Genomic DNA, 19,879 nt, shown 5'->3' on the forward strand with positions numbered 1-19,879 from the left:
AATATAAAATTGAATATATTCTAATAGTTTTTAATAATCATAAAAGAGAATACAAAAAAAAGTGTGTAAGTAAGTGGATGTCGTTCTGTAATACAGTAGGTTACAAGTGGGTTACTGTAATGCATGGGTTCTCAACCTTTTGAGGTCCACGCCCCCTTTCAAACTATTTTATGTGTTCACGCCTCCCCACCTCACTACTATAACATTGATGTATGCATAATATTTATATGTAAACTATACTTTAATGTTAGTTATTGGATTATTATGAATACAACTTCAATGACTTTTTTTAATATTAAATGAATTTATTTGCACAAAAAAAAAAAAAAAATTATAATTTAAAATTAATATTAACTATTTTAAATATAAATTAATGAGAGGGTTAGCCCTGTTTATTTTTAATCAATTTTTTTATGTTTGACGACATCTGCTGTGATAATGCGCATCTCAAATCACTCTCCACGTCCAATCGTGCTCGATATTTCAATTTTATACAAGCAAGCACCGAAAAGCCAGACTCGCAGAGGTAGAATACTAAAGAGCATAAATATAATATGATTTGTGTAAAATTATAAAATCTTAATAATCGCTCGGTGTATATCTATTGATTGCCCCCCCCGGAAATATTGTCACCTACCTAGGGGGGCGCGCCCTCCAGGTTGAGAACTAATGCTCTAATGGATGGTATTAAACTTGAATTCAACGATGTAATAGCATTTTATTTGAAAAACGATTCTGAGTGGAGATGGTTTATCAGTCTAGGATATGTTATCCTAGTATATTAATTATATTGTTATAAATACGTAATATAAATTACAATGACTTTTTGTTAATAATTAATAAAACGTATTAAGTATTGACTCTAAAACCGCTCTTATAACAAATGAGTTGTTTTTGTTGGTCAGAAAAAAAATAATAATTGGGGAATATAACTCCTAACCCCCCTGATCACGCCACTGGTTTAGTATAATACAAGAAATAATAGTTTTAGCCTTTTAGGTGGTATTATATTAGTAATAATCTTAAATATATTAGAATAAATATATACACACACTAAATGTGCAGATAGTTATTAAAAATGATTTAAAATTTAATTTTAATTGTTTGAATATTTATAAAAGCCATATCATTTTACTACCATGTAAAATCATATTTTTTTCAACAGTAAGCTATAATAAAAAAAAAAAATTAAAAGTTTTACTCATTTAATACATGTATACTCTTACTTTAACAGTTATTTTTAAAAAATATCAAGAACTCAAGTAAATATCATCTCACATTTTTAAAATTAATTTTTATTCATTAATACGTATCTAAGAATAGTATCTAATTATTTAATCATTTAAATTAATATTTTTTTTAAACTCTAATAAACTTAAATCGTCATTAAAACACAAATTATAAGTTAATTGTTTGATCTTCAACGTTCCTTTCATTTTTACAAAAAAATTCCTGTTAAATGCACATTATTTTTGGAAATATTTAATATTTATTGCAATTGACAAATATTTAAACCTTATACTGTTTTGTTTTTGAAAAGAGATGCGAACCCTTTAAGATAAATTGATGTATAAAAAAAAATTCCTGGAATATCAATAGAAGTATTTATAACAATGTTATTATTTATTTGTGAGAAATATTATAATAAAATGATAAATTGGCTTAAACATTACAATTAAAAATCTGCACACAATTTATCAATATCAGATTCCTTTTAATACAAATTAGTTCAGCATATAGTTTATTTTTAAAATAAAAAAAAATATAAAATTCATAAAATTAAAATGTATTTGTTAACTTAAATATAGATACTAAATATATTTCAAAATTCCTTGATTAAATAGTTGATTTAATATTTTATCAACGAATAAGGTATAAAACATAAAGAAAAACTATCAAAATATATTTAAAAAACTAAAAAATTATACCAAATGTGAGTCGAACTCACATTTGGGTATTCAATAAATTATTATGCTTGTTTGTTTTCCATTTTATATCAGCCCACACAGATATTACTTATTATTGACTTACAATTTTAATATTACAGGCTAATGGCCCTTGTTGTCGAAGCCTCAACCCCCCCCCCCCCTCCCAAAAATAAAATAAATAAATATTAAATAAAAAATAAAAAATATTAATATTATAATGAGAGAGATGATATGAGTTCCCAATACAGTCTAGATTTTTAATTTTTAGTTCAAAATGTATAATTTGTATGAAATATTTTAGTTTTGAGTCATGTGAGAATCTAGTACTTTTCAGTGAACATTATTTTTAGAATTAAAGAGCTTTTAGATAGTTTAATGTTCTCCATAGTTAATAGATTCAATATTGAGTCTTGGTAGTTGGTTAGGTTATTGGTTATTAGTTGATTGAACTATTAAAAGGTAATATTTATCGATATTTTTAAAAATGTTAGTATTAAAAGGAAAATAATTAAAGCAATAATAAAAAAATATTGAGAAAATACCATTAAGAACTGTAGTATTTATCAAAGGTTCAGAATAATTTTTTTTTTGATTACTTTTTTACTTATTACTAATTATTTAAGTATAATGTTAAAACAAATTATTCTATAGGATAATAATGAATTCCAACTGAACCCTTTACATTTATTACTTTGGTTGCATTAAGAATAATTGTATAATATTTTGAATAAGATATTGTAAATTGATAATAGGTATTAAAATATATTTTTCCTGTTATCATTAAAATTATAAATAAACTATTTTCGTGATATTGGTATTTGGTATTATCCTTTTTCTTATTGTACTGTGGCTCTGTGATAAGTCAAAATAACTATCAACTGGACGTTGAGTTTACTGAAAACTTTTGACCTAACTTCAAGCTCTTACAAAGTTTTAATGACACGTGGACAACGGACGTAGAATCGAGCTTGTTAGGAATGGAAGTGAATGTGGATAGATAGAGGAAAGACATAATATGTGAAAGGGTGAAAGAGAAAGAGTAGAAATCGTTAACATCCTATCCCAGTAGATTCGCATGTTATGTTCTAGTTAGAAAATCTGTGAACACAGAAATCGAGTTTTCCACTTTTAAAAGTATCCTTCATACATTTAGTTGTAACCAATCAGTGTTAAAGGTACGAAAAACAGTTTCTTTTGAATATTTCAAAAGTGGATCTTTAAATATCACTCCAAATTACATGGTAAGAATTCCACACATAGTGCTGTAGACTCCATACGTATATTGTTATAATAACCTTAAAATATTCTATAGATAATAACAATAGAACTGGAATTTCTTAATAAGTATTTAAATATGCAATTCTGATTTTTTTATATACCTTTTTGTAAATATTTATTATAATACACTCGTATTAAACATATTACATATTATATTAAAATGTATGCTTAATATTCTTATTTTTATTTTTAGGAAAATTAAATTATTCTTTATGAAATATTTTATTATTTAAAGCATTTTAAAGTGCAGTTTACCGTTTAAACTTCTAACTTGTTTTATCAATTTTATATAATTAGAATGACAGTATAAAATAGGACCATTTTAAAATTTCCTAAAAGAAAGATGGTTATAGGTACAATACATTTATAAAATTTATTTCTGATTCATTTATAAAATTACGTTGAATTTATCTTAGGTATTGATATTGTGTCTACTTAATTATAAGATTATGCTAACATAAACTCTATCAGACCAGCGTCTATTCGCTGATACTTGAAATATGTAAATATGTATAAGCAAAACAATGTTAATCTGTAGATTATAATTTAAAAAATAATAAAATAAAATGTATTATACATTGTTAATTTCACTTTGGTACAACAATAATTTATTAAAATAAAAATTATGAACTAAACACTCCTGCACACTATTAAATATTGGAATAAAATTAACTATTTTACATCAGCCGCAAATTAAATTCACATTTAGGAAACCAGTTGACACGCAGCGTTCAGTAGTTGTGACTAGCCATTGCGGTAAGTCGTTGCAGCAAGTCGCAGGTGGGAAGTATGTACTATATTTAGTAGTAGTACCTAAGTAATAGCATTATTAATCATCAATTAAAACACAAAATTTACTACTATTTATAATCTATGTTATAATCAATATATCAATAGTGGGTCTCTAATGTTAGTGTCAAGATGTTTTATGCAAACAATTGGTATTCAATAGGTGTAAACAATAAACATTTATCATTTTATTGTATGATACATTCCAATTTTCTTACATGTTGTAAGGGGGTGGGGCAAAGAGCAAAATCTATTTAAGCGTTTCGCTCTGTATTGATAAGTTATTTCTTGATAGGCCAACGCTACAAGCACAACCCAAAACAGCCCGAAAAGATGTATAAAGATCATAAATAAACTTGCATATAAAGATAACAAGGGATGTGAAAGGTCGCGTCGGGGTTATCTAAGGAATCGGCTGAACGAACTTGTACGTGTGTGTTTTGTCAAAAGACATTCACGAGAGACGAGATTTATAAAAAGAAACTGCACGGAATCACAATATAAAGTGTTGTTGTATCTTTGAAACTTTTTTCGTAAATCCAAAGAAAAAAATCGAAGAAATGCGACTTTGGCTGTAGGAAAATATGTCAACGCTATTCGTCACCACCGTCCTCTTGCATTTCACCCGATAACTCTCTGCGCGCAAGTTAATAAGACGAATTCCGTATAGGTACTTTTTCAACGAGCGACCAATAAAAGTCCAATTTTTCACCACCGCCACCGTGTCGGCAGTTTGAGAATTTAATGGGCGCATATACAGTCGATGTTATGATATGTACTGTACACTAAAGAATAATATTGAAGAATGACTTTGACGAACGGTAGAGAAATTGGAGAACGGCGCTTTGTGATATCATATTGTATATAAGGCAAATATTATATACAATACAATGCAATATTATTGTCCGTATCATCCAATGAAACAAGAGCGTGTCTTTAATTCTTTATACAGGGTGATTCTTTTATCAAACTACACTCATTATTTCAAAAACTATTAACTTTTTTTTTCAAAATTTTAGATCCATCTATTGTTCTAGAACTTTATATTTTTTAAATATTTTTACTCTTATTTTTATTAGGTAAACCATTATCGACTTTTGATTTTCAAATGACAACCTATACTTAAAAATTCATAAACTAAAAGGGCTATTTTTTCAATGAATTTTCAATAATCTGTTTACAAGATATAGCCTCCCAAAGTTGGGTGTTTTTGGGTGGTGTTTATGTATTATAGGTGTATGTTAAGTGGTATTTACACGCAAACACCATTTGAGTGTTGTTTGATAAAATAATCACCCTGTATATCTATATATAATATATAATGTACAGCGAATTTGAAAAATTTACGAACATTACGCGAAAGATCGAATTTGAATAGTTATTGATAATCGCACTATATACGTATGTCCATATTCCATAGTTGTAGTTCTATTATTTTTTATTTTGTAGATAAATGGTCCGATCAAAATATGCTTTCATAATAGCAGTCAATTTACTGTATTAAGTACCTTACATTAATGTTGTAGTGCTAAAAAATGTGCAAATAATAAAATACATGCAAAACGGTGATGAATCCACTGTCATTACTGCAGTATATTGTTCTTCATTAAATTTGAACAATTTATTTTGCCGTTTTTCCACCTTCGTTACGTGAAAAAAAAATGCCATGAATATAATTTACATAAGTTGTAATTATTACGACAAAATAGCATGGTTGGTATAATAATGTCAAAATCGTAGGTAGAAACTTCTCGAAATTTCACATTTCAAGTTTTTAACTTTTACACCCGTATGAAATATCATCTACTATATCTCCGAGTCTTATGAGTTTTATAGTTTCTTATAAATTCAATTTTGTAGCTAATCATACAGCGACAAAGCACAATAGAAACAAGTTTTATTATTTTTTCAATATAAGTTATAGGACGACAATAGTCTAAAAAAAAAAAATACCAAGTATGTTCCGTCGCGGTAGGTTCCAGCTGATGAAAAATGAAGTTAACTTATCATCAAATAAATTGTGAGCTAAATAAAAACTGTTATTTTTTCTCTCAGAAAACAATGTATTTAAAACGTTATTATTTTAACCTATAGAAAAAGCAGGTATGGTTATAATGGGTCCATTCAACATCAAATGTAAAATCCAAATAATAAGTACAAGAACAAAAATATGTTGTTACACAAAATAGTTATATATAGATGCAATTGTTGAAAGTAGAATGTATCGAGGCGGCTAACTAATAAGAATTTAATAATTTTGTAAAAAGTATATTATTCATTCATTTATATTTTAACTCTGTTTTGCCTTATTTAATTGAAATTTTGTTATATTTAATAATTTTTATGTGTACTTGTGTAGTATAAATTTTATAAATAATAATTTTGTAAATAAATCATGTGGTATTGTACTAAAATGTTAAAACGACGTATTGAAAAATCCAATGATTTAAATTGCCATTTCTTAGAAGAATAATTAAAAACATATAGTAAAAAATAATTTAATTTTAAAAATGATTAAAAATTAGTTTTGTTATATTAGACGGTTTTCGCACTATACCGGTTAAAAATATATTATGTATTATAAGCCCGTTAAAGTAATTTACTAAAGCAAGCACTTTTGCATACGATCTGAATATCAGTATGGTTATTTGACTATTTTAATTATTTATTTTAATCATAGACTGCTACTAAACAAGAATTATGTTTAACAACTTATAGGCTGTTCTGACGAAAAAATACATTAATCCATGTACCTACCTATGTATCTTACCCTACTACACCGAACTACCATACAAATTGAGTATAAAAGTAAATAAAAAGTGCCTTCTATTTTTCTCGCTTTCTCGCTTTCTCACTTTTCATACACCACAAACTAAGATATGATACTGGACATATGTAACAAAATGATGGTGGGAGCTCGATGGGTGGGTCCTCAAATGTATAGCTAATCGATCTTGAGCGTTATATATATTACAACAAAATGTTACCAAATCAACAAGTCAATTTTGAGTTTTCAGCTACAAATGTTCAATACTTAAATTAATTTATATTTATAGTATTTTATTTTATTTACTTTAATTTAAAATTTATTTTGATAACAATTTTTTCATTCGGTATATTTTTTAAACTTAATGTGCATTTAACTTAAATATTATGTTGTACAATTTAATTTAAAAATATGCCCAATATGAAAAAATATGTTTTTGATATTTAGATTTTTAATTCATTGTTTTAATTTTTTACAATTTACTATCGAATTTCGAAGAAGTATACCATTGTTGAAATTAAAATGTCCAACATTTCGATTGGTAGAATGCGTCAAAAATTTTTTTGATTGAAGATGTACTCTAATTGATTCAATTAGGTTCCTTTCCTTGTGATATTTAGTAGTTTCTAATCTTGTATATGTTAGTTCATGCCTGATTTTAAAGGGAAATTTAATTCAATAATATTATAAATGGCATTTGGTTAATACGGTTATTAATTTTTCAAATTATCAAATATTTATTAAAATAAAAATGAAAACGCACCAATAGTTTTGTGGCAATATAACCATAGAACATAAACCAGTTTAATAGTCTATATTTATTGTTATAATATTGATAAAATAGTTTATCAGAACATAAGACATCCGATAATTCAAAAACTTATGTTTTAATATTATAACGTAATTTTTTACCGGAATGTTTAACTGGCGTAGGGAAAAAATTCTATCTTTAAAAAGTTTTAATGAGAATTTGTATTGTAACTATTTCTTGTTTATTCATATTTTAAATAAATATGATATTATATCATTCAAAGTAAAAACCAAGTCTAAGTTGTGTTATAATTAAAACCATTATAACCATACCTGCTTGTTCTATAGGTTAAAATAATAACGTCTTAAATACATTGTTTTCTGAGAGAAAAAATAACAGTTTAAAAACAGGTTAATTTTACTTTGGGGATTCAACTCTGGTGCACTTGTTCGCGATACTTGCTTTTAGTGCTCAATGGTCATTTATGTTTTAAATAACAATACTAAACTTTATAAACAACTTCTACCAAAACAAATTTTTTTTTTTTCAGAAAATACTACCAGTTATAATGGTAACACAATTACAGATGCAGAAGAAGAGACGGAAAAAATTAGCCCATTTTGGTCGTTTAACGACTCCGCCGTTGACTTGGCAAAATACGAACAATTTGATCATCAACGCTTTATCGGTAAGTTAATTTTTGAATTAAGGAATATATTTATCTTTATTTTATAGTATTCTATTAATTATGGTGGATGAGACAGATATGCATAAACTGCAAAAGTCTAAAAATATTACAAATATAAATTGTTAGGTATAATTCGTTGTAAAATTATTTATTTTTACAGTAAAAACCAAACTAGAAAAAAAAGCGTGAACCTAAGTGAGCAATGGTCTGTTGTAATTAAGTCATCTAGAGAGTCACTGTAATGATTGTGTTGAATTTGATTTAAATGATGAAAAATCATTGTATATGAAAAATGATTCTAAGCAAAGTCCATCAGTGTATAAGATTAGATGATAAGAATATTTTATGATATTATAATTATTGATGTAATGAAGTAATTTATTTTATTATTATGCATAAGTATTAGTAGGATATATTAGTAAATTCAACTAGGTTCAATCGAAAAATTGCATTTGAAAATCAGAAAATGTCATCATGTATATAAAATATAATAATATTTTTTAAAAGTGTCAAGTACCCATAATAAATATTATTAAATTATAGCTATATAAATAACTACCTAAAGAGGTTATCTTGGTTTTAATAAGCAATTTTGTGTAAATTTAGAATTCATAATCCATCAAAATAAACTGTTTTTACCAATATAGTTTTCTACAGTTTTTGATAACGTAATGAACTAACTACTTACGTGGAACCTTTGAATATTCAATTCTATTAGCTATGGAAATTTAAATATTTTATGAAATTCCAACTGCAAAATAATTTGTAAATAAGTTTTGCTTTTAAATTCTTATCAAAATAAATATTTCCTTCGTATTTTTCATATTTTTAAGTTAATATTGTGATAATGTGAGAGGAGCATTGTATTAAATTTTAGCTGACAATTTTTATTGACACAAATCTAAAAAACTTTCAAAAATCAAAATTATCATACCTATGCCTAAAAAGAGATCAACATGATTAAAATATTTTGAAATTTTTGTGATGTAAATAAATGTTTAAAATATAAACATTCAGTAAAATTTCATGTTAGTATCTATATAGTATTTTTTTTTAGAATTACATGGAAAACCAAAATCGATTTTGTTGAAAACCGACTATGCCTAAAAATTTCATTTTTTCTTTAATTTTGTTTTGTTTTTCTCGGTGCTTTGGAAAACTACCAGAATTTTAATTTTAAACCTCAAAATGCACCAAATAAATTCATTTTTCTACCGGAAAAGAAACTGAAGTTGAAAATTTAAGCAATTTTTGACTACTTACCGTGTACACGAACACAATAGTAAAAAAAATACATATCATTGTAAAATCATTATATTTATTACTCTGCTTAGAATCTAAAATTTGAAAATAAATACTCAAAAATAGTCTTTATTGTGTATAGAAATCGCTAATATAAACATTCAATGTATATTAGATGCACAATCAACAGATATTTTCTTGGAGCTTTACTAAAAAACATTATTGGTATCGAGAACATGTTTTTGGGAAAATCTAAGTCTTTCTTTCAATTTTTTTTTCTTGAGACTTTTGAAAACTATTGGAAATCCCACTCAATTTATTTCACATATATTGCAGGTGAAATAAAAAAATTAGGGACAACTATACTTTAGCTAGATCTAATGTTCTATAAAATTCATCCGCTAATTTCACGTGGTATAATCTTCAAACATGTAATTATTATTAAATACTCATATCGATGACATTTATGGAAGTTGGTTTTCTTACCGGAAAGTTTGATCATATTGGAGGAAATTTTTGACGATAAATTAATATACACTATGATGATAGTGACAACTGACAATTTAGTACATAGAGTTAAATTTTAATCAAGTTCGATAATATCGTATATTTCTTACTTCTTTCTTACGATACTGTACCATATTTTTATAAAATCGATTATATAGGTTAGGTATAGGTAAATCAAATTATATTATAATACTAATTAATTAACTTAGAATAAACATAGCTATTCAGAAATTCTAAATTTTATCCATAAAATATTATATTATATTATATTATATTAAAATATTATATTTTAACCTAACCTAACCAGATACGAAAATAATATATAAAAGTGTCACCACCAGACATGTTCAAATCAAATCAGATCAAATCAAATGATGTTCCACCATCCATTTCTACATCATTATCACAAATGTTAGATACAGCACATCACCAACTAAGAAGAAGATAACAAAATAACAATAGATAATCAAATAGAAACGTCAAAAAAAAATAATTTAACAGAAAATCTGATCAAGCACTAACTTTAATGATGACTTATATTCGAAATTGTTACACATTTAGAACCAGCTCATGCTTTTAAATAATCATGAGATCTATTTATCTTTAAACTTATTAAAAAGATATTTTTCAAAATTTCTCATTGATATAGATATATACTGGTTTAGGAAATGTAATAAGTAATGCGTACCAGAGTAAGAATATAATTTAAATTATTGACCCACTCACTCATGACAGATATAAGTGTTAAGAATCGTTTCACTAGATTATTTAACGTTCATATTGAGACCTCGAATTATTTTACTGCAACTTCGAATTCAAATTGTAGTGAAGGCGATACACAAATATCACTATCCAAAACATGATACAAAAATACTGTCTTATCCACTAGCGATACCACGCCTATACTTATATTTATTTTTGTAAAATTGGTTAACCATTTACATTTGTTTATTCAATTGTGTAACATAATTTGCTTTTTTATTTTTTTTAATTATTTGTATTGAAACTAATAATAAAATCTGGATATCTTGTTAATGATTAATAATGATACGAATATAATAAAAGGTATTAAAATACTATTAGATAGCTTTTAAACTAGTATTCTAGTACTTATTTAAAATTCAAATTTAAAGGGACTAAAAACTTAAATGATGTAATCTTTTCTTACTTTCACCCTAAAATTTTAACACTGTAAATTTTGAACTTATAAATTGTGACATTGGATGATAGCTGACACATTTATATACAATTTTGTGTAACAAAATAGAGGCATGTGACACGCATAACATAAATTTCGTTAAACAAAATATGCTGGTAAAACAACAAATTGATAAGTCCCAAATGATAAATTATAATTGCAATTTTTTGTTATCCATAATATTATATACATTTATAAAAATATACAAAATGTATTTGTACTTATATCTTCAAAGTTAGTCAAACATAGTACATTCAATTTCTTATGTACATAAAATTTCATTTAAGTAAACTTTTAAAAAGGTTTTATTTTTGTTTTATTTATAATTGTTAGTTCAATTTTAGATTCTGAGTGGAGCCAGGAATGTATAGATTTTACCATGATGTGTGTGTGTGTTTTTTTTTAAATTTTTTTTATTATTTAAATTTTTAAATTAAAAACAAACTAAAAATTAAGTAAAAACGAGAATTTTTACACACAATCAATTTTTGACAAAACCGATTTTGGTTTTTTGATGTAACATTAAAACAAATTACCATAGATGCATGACATTTTTACTAAATGTTTATATAAGTATATTCTATCCACCATGCAATTTTCGAAAAATTTCGACTTAATTTGAACTATTTATAGGCATACGACATTTTCAATCATTATTAGTTTTTTTTAAATTAATATCGATAAAAATGTATTTGTTGGGTAGAATAGTTTAAAAATTTAATACAAGGCTTCTAACATATGTTTTACAATAGCAATTCAAAAATAAAATAAATACATTGTCACAATTTGTTTATAAACATTCAAGATTAAATTTTGACAAAATATGTAAAAATCATGAAAATTCACAAATTATTTTAAGCTAGAAATTTATAAACAATTTTCTTTTCAAATCTAAGATTTCAAATTAAATTTTTATGATAATTTGATATTTAAAGTTCTACAACATTGAAGTTTTACTGATATCTTATTTAGCGATTTATTTATTTTGGTGTAACTCTAAAACAAATTACCGCAGATACTTGCAATTTTCACTGAATGTTTATATAGGAATTTTCTATATTTGATAAGACTTTCAAAATATTGTGATTAATTTTAAGCTGTTTACTTACATTTTAATTTTTCAACTTTTTTAGTTTTTTTTTTTTCTATAAATATCAATAAAAATTTATTTGTTGGTTAGAAAAGCTTGAAAATTTAATTCAAAACACCTAACACATTGTTAAAATATCAGTTAAAAAATATTAAAAATACATAGTCACGATTTTTTTTTATAAGTATTTAAAGTTCAAATTTTGACTAAATACGTAAAAATTACGGCAATGTTCAAATTATCTTAGATAGAAATTTATAAAAGTTTGTCTTTTTAAATCTTAGATTTGAAAATTTTTAATAATCCATAATATATCCTAGACAGATAAACTGTCTCCGCTCAAAATCGTTTTTCGTATATAATGATATAATAATAATATCATTGGATTCAAATTTAATTCCACCCATTACAGTAACACACTTATAAAGTTATAAGTTATAACTTACTGTACAGCAGTGCGACACCTACGACTTACCCGCTTCTTTACACTTCATATCACATTAAAAATTTAACATTTTTTTTTATATAACTTATTGTACCAAATAAGAGAAGGTTTGATATTATGGTCTTCATTTAATTGCATATTGAACAATCATAGTCCATATCACTGTGCAATCTTATGATTTACAAATTTATTTATTTAATAATAATTATAAATTAACACATTTTAATTTTATGAAACAAAAAAACTGAAAATTGATACTTTCAAGTCTCAATTAAATTAACTCTTATTAGTCGTTCTAATATTGAATCATGATGAAATCATGAGTAATATTCTTCAATAATAAAATATGCAAAAGTTTATTATATGAATGATATCTCAGTATTTATTTGCCTGTGCAACATTTGAATCAGAGTGCAACGAAGGTAAAAAGTACACTTCAGATATTTAGCAAAAAGTCAATGATAATATATAATATATTGGTTGCAAATATTGAGATCTTTGAGATGTATAGATGGTGTAGCATCTCTTATAGTAATATAATAGTAATTTAAATATTATACCTTCTTCTGTAATATTATAATGTAAGTAAATACATTATTTACCAATAATAAGGAAAAATATCTGAGGATTACTTCTTAAGGATACCTACAGCGTAGTTATATTCAAGTGAATAATCAATTTCAAAAATTTTTCTTTTAAAAATGCTGCCTATAACAAGTTGCAGGTACTAAATTTGCAATTTGTTTATGTAGAATATTATTCTTTTGTTGAAAATATATATTTGTAAATTTATAAAATGTTATACATTTTATTCTCCTAAAAGTTTTAAAATTACATGCAATTTTCATGAAGTGCTTCATTTTGTGAAAAATCAAATTTTAACTTGAAACTACAGTTTAAAGTTCAATAAACACTTTTACTTCATCAAATGTTAAGTGAAAGATATTCTATAGATTGCATAATAATTATCCATCTAATATTATATTATTTATTATTTTTTATGATATTTCAATTTTATTTAAAAAAAGATCTATGTTATGAAAAATGTTGAGGTTTTCTGTGAATTAAAAAAAAAATTACATATATTATTTTAAAATAAGATATTTTTAATGAACTAATTTTGTGAATAATAATCACACTTTTAATTTAAATTGAATCTATAAATTTATAAACTTCTGATAAATTGATTGAAGTAGGTAGTCATATTCAAATAATTTTAAATCTGTCATTATATTTAATATTATTTAATGTGAAACACATTTACTGATGAATAATTAACGTATTTAAGACCATTGCGTGTTTTGGAAATCGTTTGCTGAAATTGAATTATTTTGATGGCATGGTATATTTATATGGGATTTATCAAAAAGCAATGTGTCGGCAACGTGACTGGTTATAGGAATAAGATTAAAGGGTGCTCTAGCAATAGAAAGGTTGTTCTCTAATGGAATCTGATATTATATCGACACGGACGTCGAACGTTTCTATCATTTGAAAACCGAGAAATCTGAAAACCACTTAGTTTTTTTGTTATATATATACAATGTTTTGCTTTTGGATTACTTACAAGCACTTGTTGCCTCTCTGGAGGATTGGGTTTCGGTGTAGGATCTCTTATGAATGCATAGAAAAATGAATTAGTTGATGGCGTATATGTATAATAGTAGTTGTGCTTATAAGAAATAAAAGGAAAAAACGAATAAAATATTTGTGGCAACTAAAATACGAGAAAACATTATATACGAAAATCATTTTCAAAAGGATAGATACAACACATTTTTTTTGAAAAAGTTGAGTCTGAGTATGGGGCCGAAATTTCTATATTACACATGGGGTGAACGGTGATATTGGTGAGGGAAATGAGATTTTGCAGTGTATTTGGGATCATCATATTAGGTGACTATAGAAACTGTCTACATTCTTGAAAGTGTCAAAATTTGATTTTTCAAATTTTCATCCTCAGATATACAGCCAACGAAGTTTTAGAGTAAATTAAAGACAAACTTCGGTTGTGCCAAAACAAAAAAAATTTGGACTACAAAACAATGGTATTAGAAATATCCGCAATGCGGTCATCTGAAAGTAGTTCTTTATAATATGTTGCATTTAGGTTTCAACAATATGCCTACGTTTTGCAAGTCATTCAGTATTTTGAATCAGTTTATAATCTGTAAACAAAATCTAACAGTTTTTATCTTACAAATATGACACATATTTGTACATAATATTCAGTGTACAACGAGAGAATGATTTTTCGAATAACACAAATATTTGTTAGAATGTTATGAATGTTATGATACATTGATAACATTAATTCGCTGAAATATTGATATTGTATCAAATTATATTTTTATTTATGGATATAATAAATTGTAAATAGTGAATTAAGTAAAAATAAATTATCGTGAAGTATATTTTCAACTTCTTTAATATGTTTGCGATTTAATATAATTATTATAATCATAATTTTTTTATGTTAAATTGATGTGTTGTCAAAAAATACTATTATAATTAACTAATCGTTCTATTGCACAAGATATGGTAATAATATAATATAGTACTTTCTGTAAATTTTTTTAAAGTTAATGTTACATTATTTATGGAATATAGGTATATTTCACATAAAATTATTGAAATCAATATTCATTTGATGTTTTTGCAATTTTCCATCTAATTAATAAAGAGCAATGCAACATTTTTGTTTATAAAATATATCAAAAATTCTAAATCAGGGATTGCATATTTGCATTTGATAAAAAATTCATTTTATGTTATTTATAATCAGAATTGTATACAAAGCTTGGACTTATACCACACTATACTTACGTAGTATTACCTGCTCCGAATTCTTACTATAATATAATAGTTTTGTATTATCAGTGTTTTACGTTACCTGGATTATTTTAGATGATGTTTTTATTCAAAATATTATGTTTTAATTATCATTATGATAATCCAGTTCATATAAAATAAATATTATTTTATTGAATTTCTTTACAAAAACAACGAAGGATTTTTTTTATAAATAGACTAATAACAATTATAATTTGAAAATATTAATTAAAAACTTCAAAACACTTATGCATTTTTAATTACGATTATGTTTTAATTGATATTAAGTAGTTGAAGTATAGGTTTAGTAGTAATTTTTTCGTTATAGTTGTGGGAAATGTGGATACTCTGTCATTATTCAATATCCATGTCATGATAAATCCTCTATTGAGTAAATTACATTGGTGAATAGTTTAGTTTATGTTTATTACATAGCTTTTAAAAGTAATTATTATTGTATATATAAACTTCATTTTAATTGGTATATAATTATTATTTTATTTTAATTAAAATTGAATCACGTGTATGTACAGTTTGAAAATGTTTGCAATTCAAACTCTAATTTACCTACCTATTGCCTACATAATAAATATATTAACAATATCCAATTCCATGCATATGCTTATAGTTTAATACTTAAAGTATGGGTACATTCACTTCCCTAAAATATATATAAAAATCTACATTAATTTTTAATACAGATAAAAAAATGAAAAAGTTATTGTAAAAAAAAATAATAATACTTGCGTAATGCCTTTGTTTTTGGATCAATTATTAGTATGGACAGCACTATTATTTAGAATTGTTTCATCTTTCACTAATGTCATAGTTTATTTCAATCATATATTAAACCCTTGTAGCCATTTATTTATTTATCCACAAAGTAATTTTAATTAATTAACTTAACTCGTTGACCGCCACCGTTTTTTTTTTGTTTTGTAACTCATAACCGCCATGAGATTTTATTTGAGATCTCAAAACAATTACTAGTACTGAATATCGAGACTCCATATGAGATCTCACCGAAATCGATTTTTTGGTGAGATCTCATACGGAGTCTCAATATTCGGTACTTTTTGTCGGATTTGAAAAGTACAGTGTTGTCACTTTCAGATGGTGTAACAAGCTTGCAGATACCATTTTTAGTTGTTTTTTTTTATCAATATTTGTTTAAATCGTCAAAACTGTTGCCAAGTAAAACCCCCTTTGTCGGCAGGGAGTAAACTGGTGAGATCTCATACAAGAGCTAATGACGGTAAATGTGTTAAACAAGATTATACATTAAAATTAAAATCATGCATTGTCTATTCTTTATACCAATTATTACATTTACTATAGTGTATTTTACATTTAAATTTTAAAAATTCCAAAAATTTTCAATATTTTGTTTTATTAAAAGTGTTTAGTATTTTTATAATGTGTTAACTAAAAACTAACTGTAATGCGAATGTAAAAGAGTTATTTAAGTGTCTTATTTCCGTCATAGAAACAACTTTTATACTAAAATATTTGAATATTTGATATTTATTCAAAAATAAAAATAACTTGAAATATATATTACAACAATATAAATATCTTGTAGCATTGAATATTATATTTTTTCAAATTGGGAAGATTTTATTCAATCTTTTGTTCATGAATAGAATACATTGGGTCTAAATTATAAGTCCTATCTTAATATGTATGCACATCAGTAATTGTTTAATATTTATTTATTATTGTTTTTAATATTGTTTTAATAATCAACAGACTAGTTTTTAACATAATATAAGTCGAATTTGATTTATTAATCTTTGTATGAGGATATTTCTTTGAATTCTAAAAACGATTATATCTAACTTTCTTATTATGTTTGTGATATAAGTATAATCTACCACAGACAAACATTATATGCACAAGTATAATAATATGGTTGGTAATATTTTTTCAGTACATACGACATTTCTGTCTTTGTTTATTTAGATTGTTACAATATCTCAAAGATTTCTGTATACCCACTTATTCAAAATTATTATTAAGTTTGACAAGTATTCTTTTGCTTAATACCTACCAAAGTTTGTTGTTATAATAATAGGTACCATGCAAGTATAATGTATATATGTATTGTTCTATAATAATGTAATATTAACCTAAATTAAAAAAATTGTTTGGTATTCATTTATAATATAAATCTTCTACGTGAAGTTATAGATAAGTATAAATGATTCCCTTTAAAGTTTAAATATAAAAATATAGGTATTATAATCAGTGTTGAGTCCAGATAACAAAAAAATATCTAGATAACATACAGATAAGTTTTAAAAAACTATCTAGAGTTATATAAAGATAATATTTTTTTTAATCTAGATAAAATAAATTCTAACCGTTATCATCTAAAAAATAAAATAGGTAAATTAAATTTTTTTCAAATCAGTAATTAACAATTTATATTATTAACAATATTAAATTCAAGACTTAGCACCGATATAACGATAACATTGAAATAAATTTAAATTATGATAACGGTGTGTTATCAGTGATCAGATTGGGTAAGGGATATAACTGTTTGGGACAATAGTATAATGCTTTTCAATTGGTCACTTTAAGCATTCTCTATCAAAATGATTCACTTATGTATACGTATGGTTACCCCGTGTTTTATTTATTTAAATTGCCAATTTTTTAATATAACGATTCAATATACTCGTATTGTTGACGGATTTTTGCACTTCTGATCAAATATTTATCTATAGATAAATTTATCTAGATATTATTTTATTTTATCTTAGATTAGCATAAGCTAACATAAACAATATTTATCTAGATACGATAAGATGTCAGAAGATGTTACCTAGATAACCTTTGATTATAATGAATATTTAATATTATTATATCACAAATATGGACAAACATGTATAGTCATGACTTATGATTAATAAGTTAAATTTATCACTTTACCATTTTCCGGATATTTTATAATATGAAACGGGAGAACTGATTTTTACTGAAAACCTATAACATTTCTAACTTCTGTTTTATTTAATTCATTATAGGATTATATAATTTAAATTGTACCTATTTGATATTGATGACAGTTATAAATTACTATGTTTTTTATATATTCACTTTTGTACGCAAAATTACATTATATTATGTAATTTGCATGACCTGTTTTGTAAATATTTACACAAAAAATATGCTTAATGAGTCTCGATAATTATAATAGTGTTTAATTTAAAATAAATTTATTACTTACAGGCTTCAATTAAAAATATTATATAATAGTTATTTGCAATATCAAATAATCGAAAATTGGAAAATTAAAATATTTTAAATATAATCCTAGTGTAGTTATTGATTAATAATTCTCCTTAAATTTGATGATTTATAATGATTATTTATTCATACAAGTACCTAATTCAATTAAAAATATCATATTATATTTATTCATGAATTCAATAATTCAGTCTCTACCTAAAGTTTTACATTTTGAATTTATTGGTTCATATTTTGCATTATAAGCATTAAGTAAGTATAAGCATCTTGTAGTTTTACTCTAATGAGTTGTTCTTTTAAAGTTTTTTCTTTCAACTTATGCCAATCTTTTGATATTCTTTAAAGTACATAATTTAATTTAATTGACAAAACATGTCCATTCAGCTTCAAAACATCTGAACACCTTCATACTATATAGCTAATTATTATACATATAATACTTGTATGGCCTATGGGTGTATATTAATATTTTATTTACAGAAGGACCTTTTAAGAATTTTACTTGCAATGCAAATAATTTAACCAATACTTAATTAAACAATCTTACAAATCAACGGTGACAACATTTGGGAGTGGATGAGAAATAATATAATATATCGCAATGAACTTTTTTTATAAATATTTATGATCTTATTCACATAAATAATTATAATTATAATTTTAATATGGCATTAATTTCATGGTTATTAGCCGGCTTTTACAGCGTAGGGGAGGGTACAGTTGATTTGGAACACACATGTATGTTTGCTAAGGATTTATTACTAAGAACCGGCAACTACTGATGCGGGTCGGTACTGGTACTTGAAACACATCTATGACAGAAGTCAAACACTAAGCCACACCACTCTACAAATTATTTTTTTATGATTATAAAAAAAAAATAATATTGAACTGTATTATAATGATGTATGCTCTGTGTTTATTGAATACAGTTTATTATTTAAAATAAGTATTAAAACAGATATGCATAGCAATATGCATAATACAAATTATAAAAATGCATAATTATAGCTACTGTCGAATTTGAGAAATATAAATGCGTTAAAATGATATATTATCAAAAAAGATATTTTCAAACTCATTTGTGTAAATTTATATTTTTAATACAT

The 19,879-nt window shown here is 24.7% G+C and overlaps 1 protein-coding gene across 2 annotated transcripts in view; it reads left to right on the forward strand.

Annotated features, from left to right (window-relative positions):
* Nucleotides 1–19,879, forward strand: part of LOC107161992 (uncharacterized) — a 280,710-nt gene that overhangs the window by 173,303 nt on the left and 87,528 nt on the right. For both annotated transcript variants that reach the window (XR_016190284.1, XM_089219606.1), the window contains exon 3: nucleotides 8,064–8,201. Coding sequence is in view for 1 of the 2 variants with exons in the window: in XM_089219606.1 (XP_089075732.1) it covers nucleotides 8,064–8,201 (138 nt within the window). In the remaining variant the exon portion in view is untranslated. The remainder of the gene's footprint in view (nucleotides 1–8,063; nucleotides 8,202–19,879) is intronic.

This window comes from Diuraphis noxia, unplaced genomic scaffold, assembly GCF_037042655.1.
Source record: "Diuraphis noxia isolate RWA-SAM2 unplaced genomic scaffold, SU_Dnox_SAM2 contig0002, whole genome shotgun sequence".
Taxonomy (NCBI): Eukaryota; Metazoa; Arthropoda; class Insecta; order Hemiptera; family Aphididae; genus Diuraphis; species Diuraphis noxia.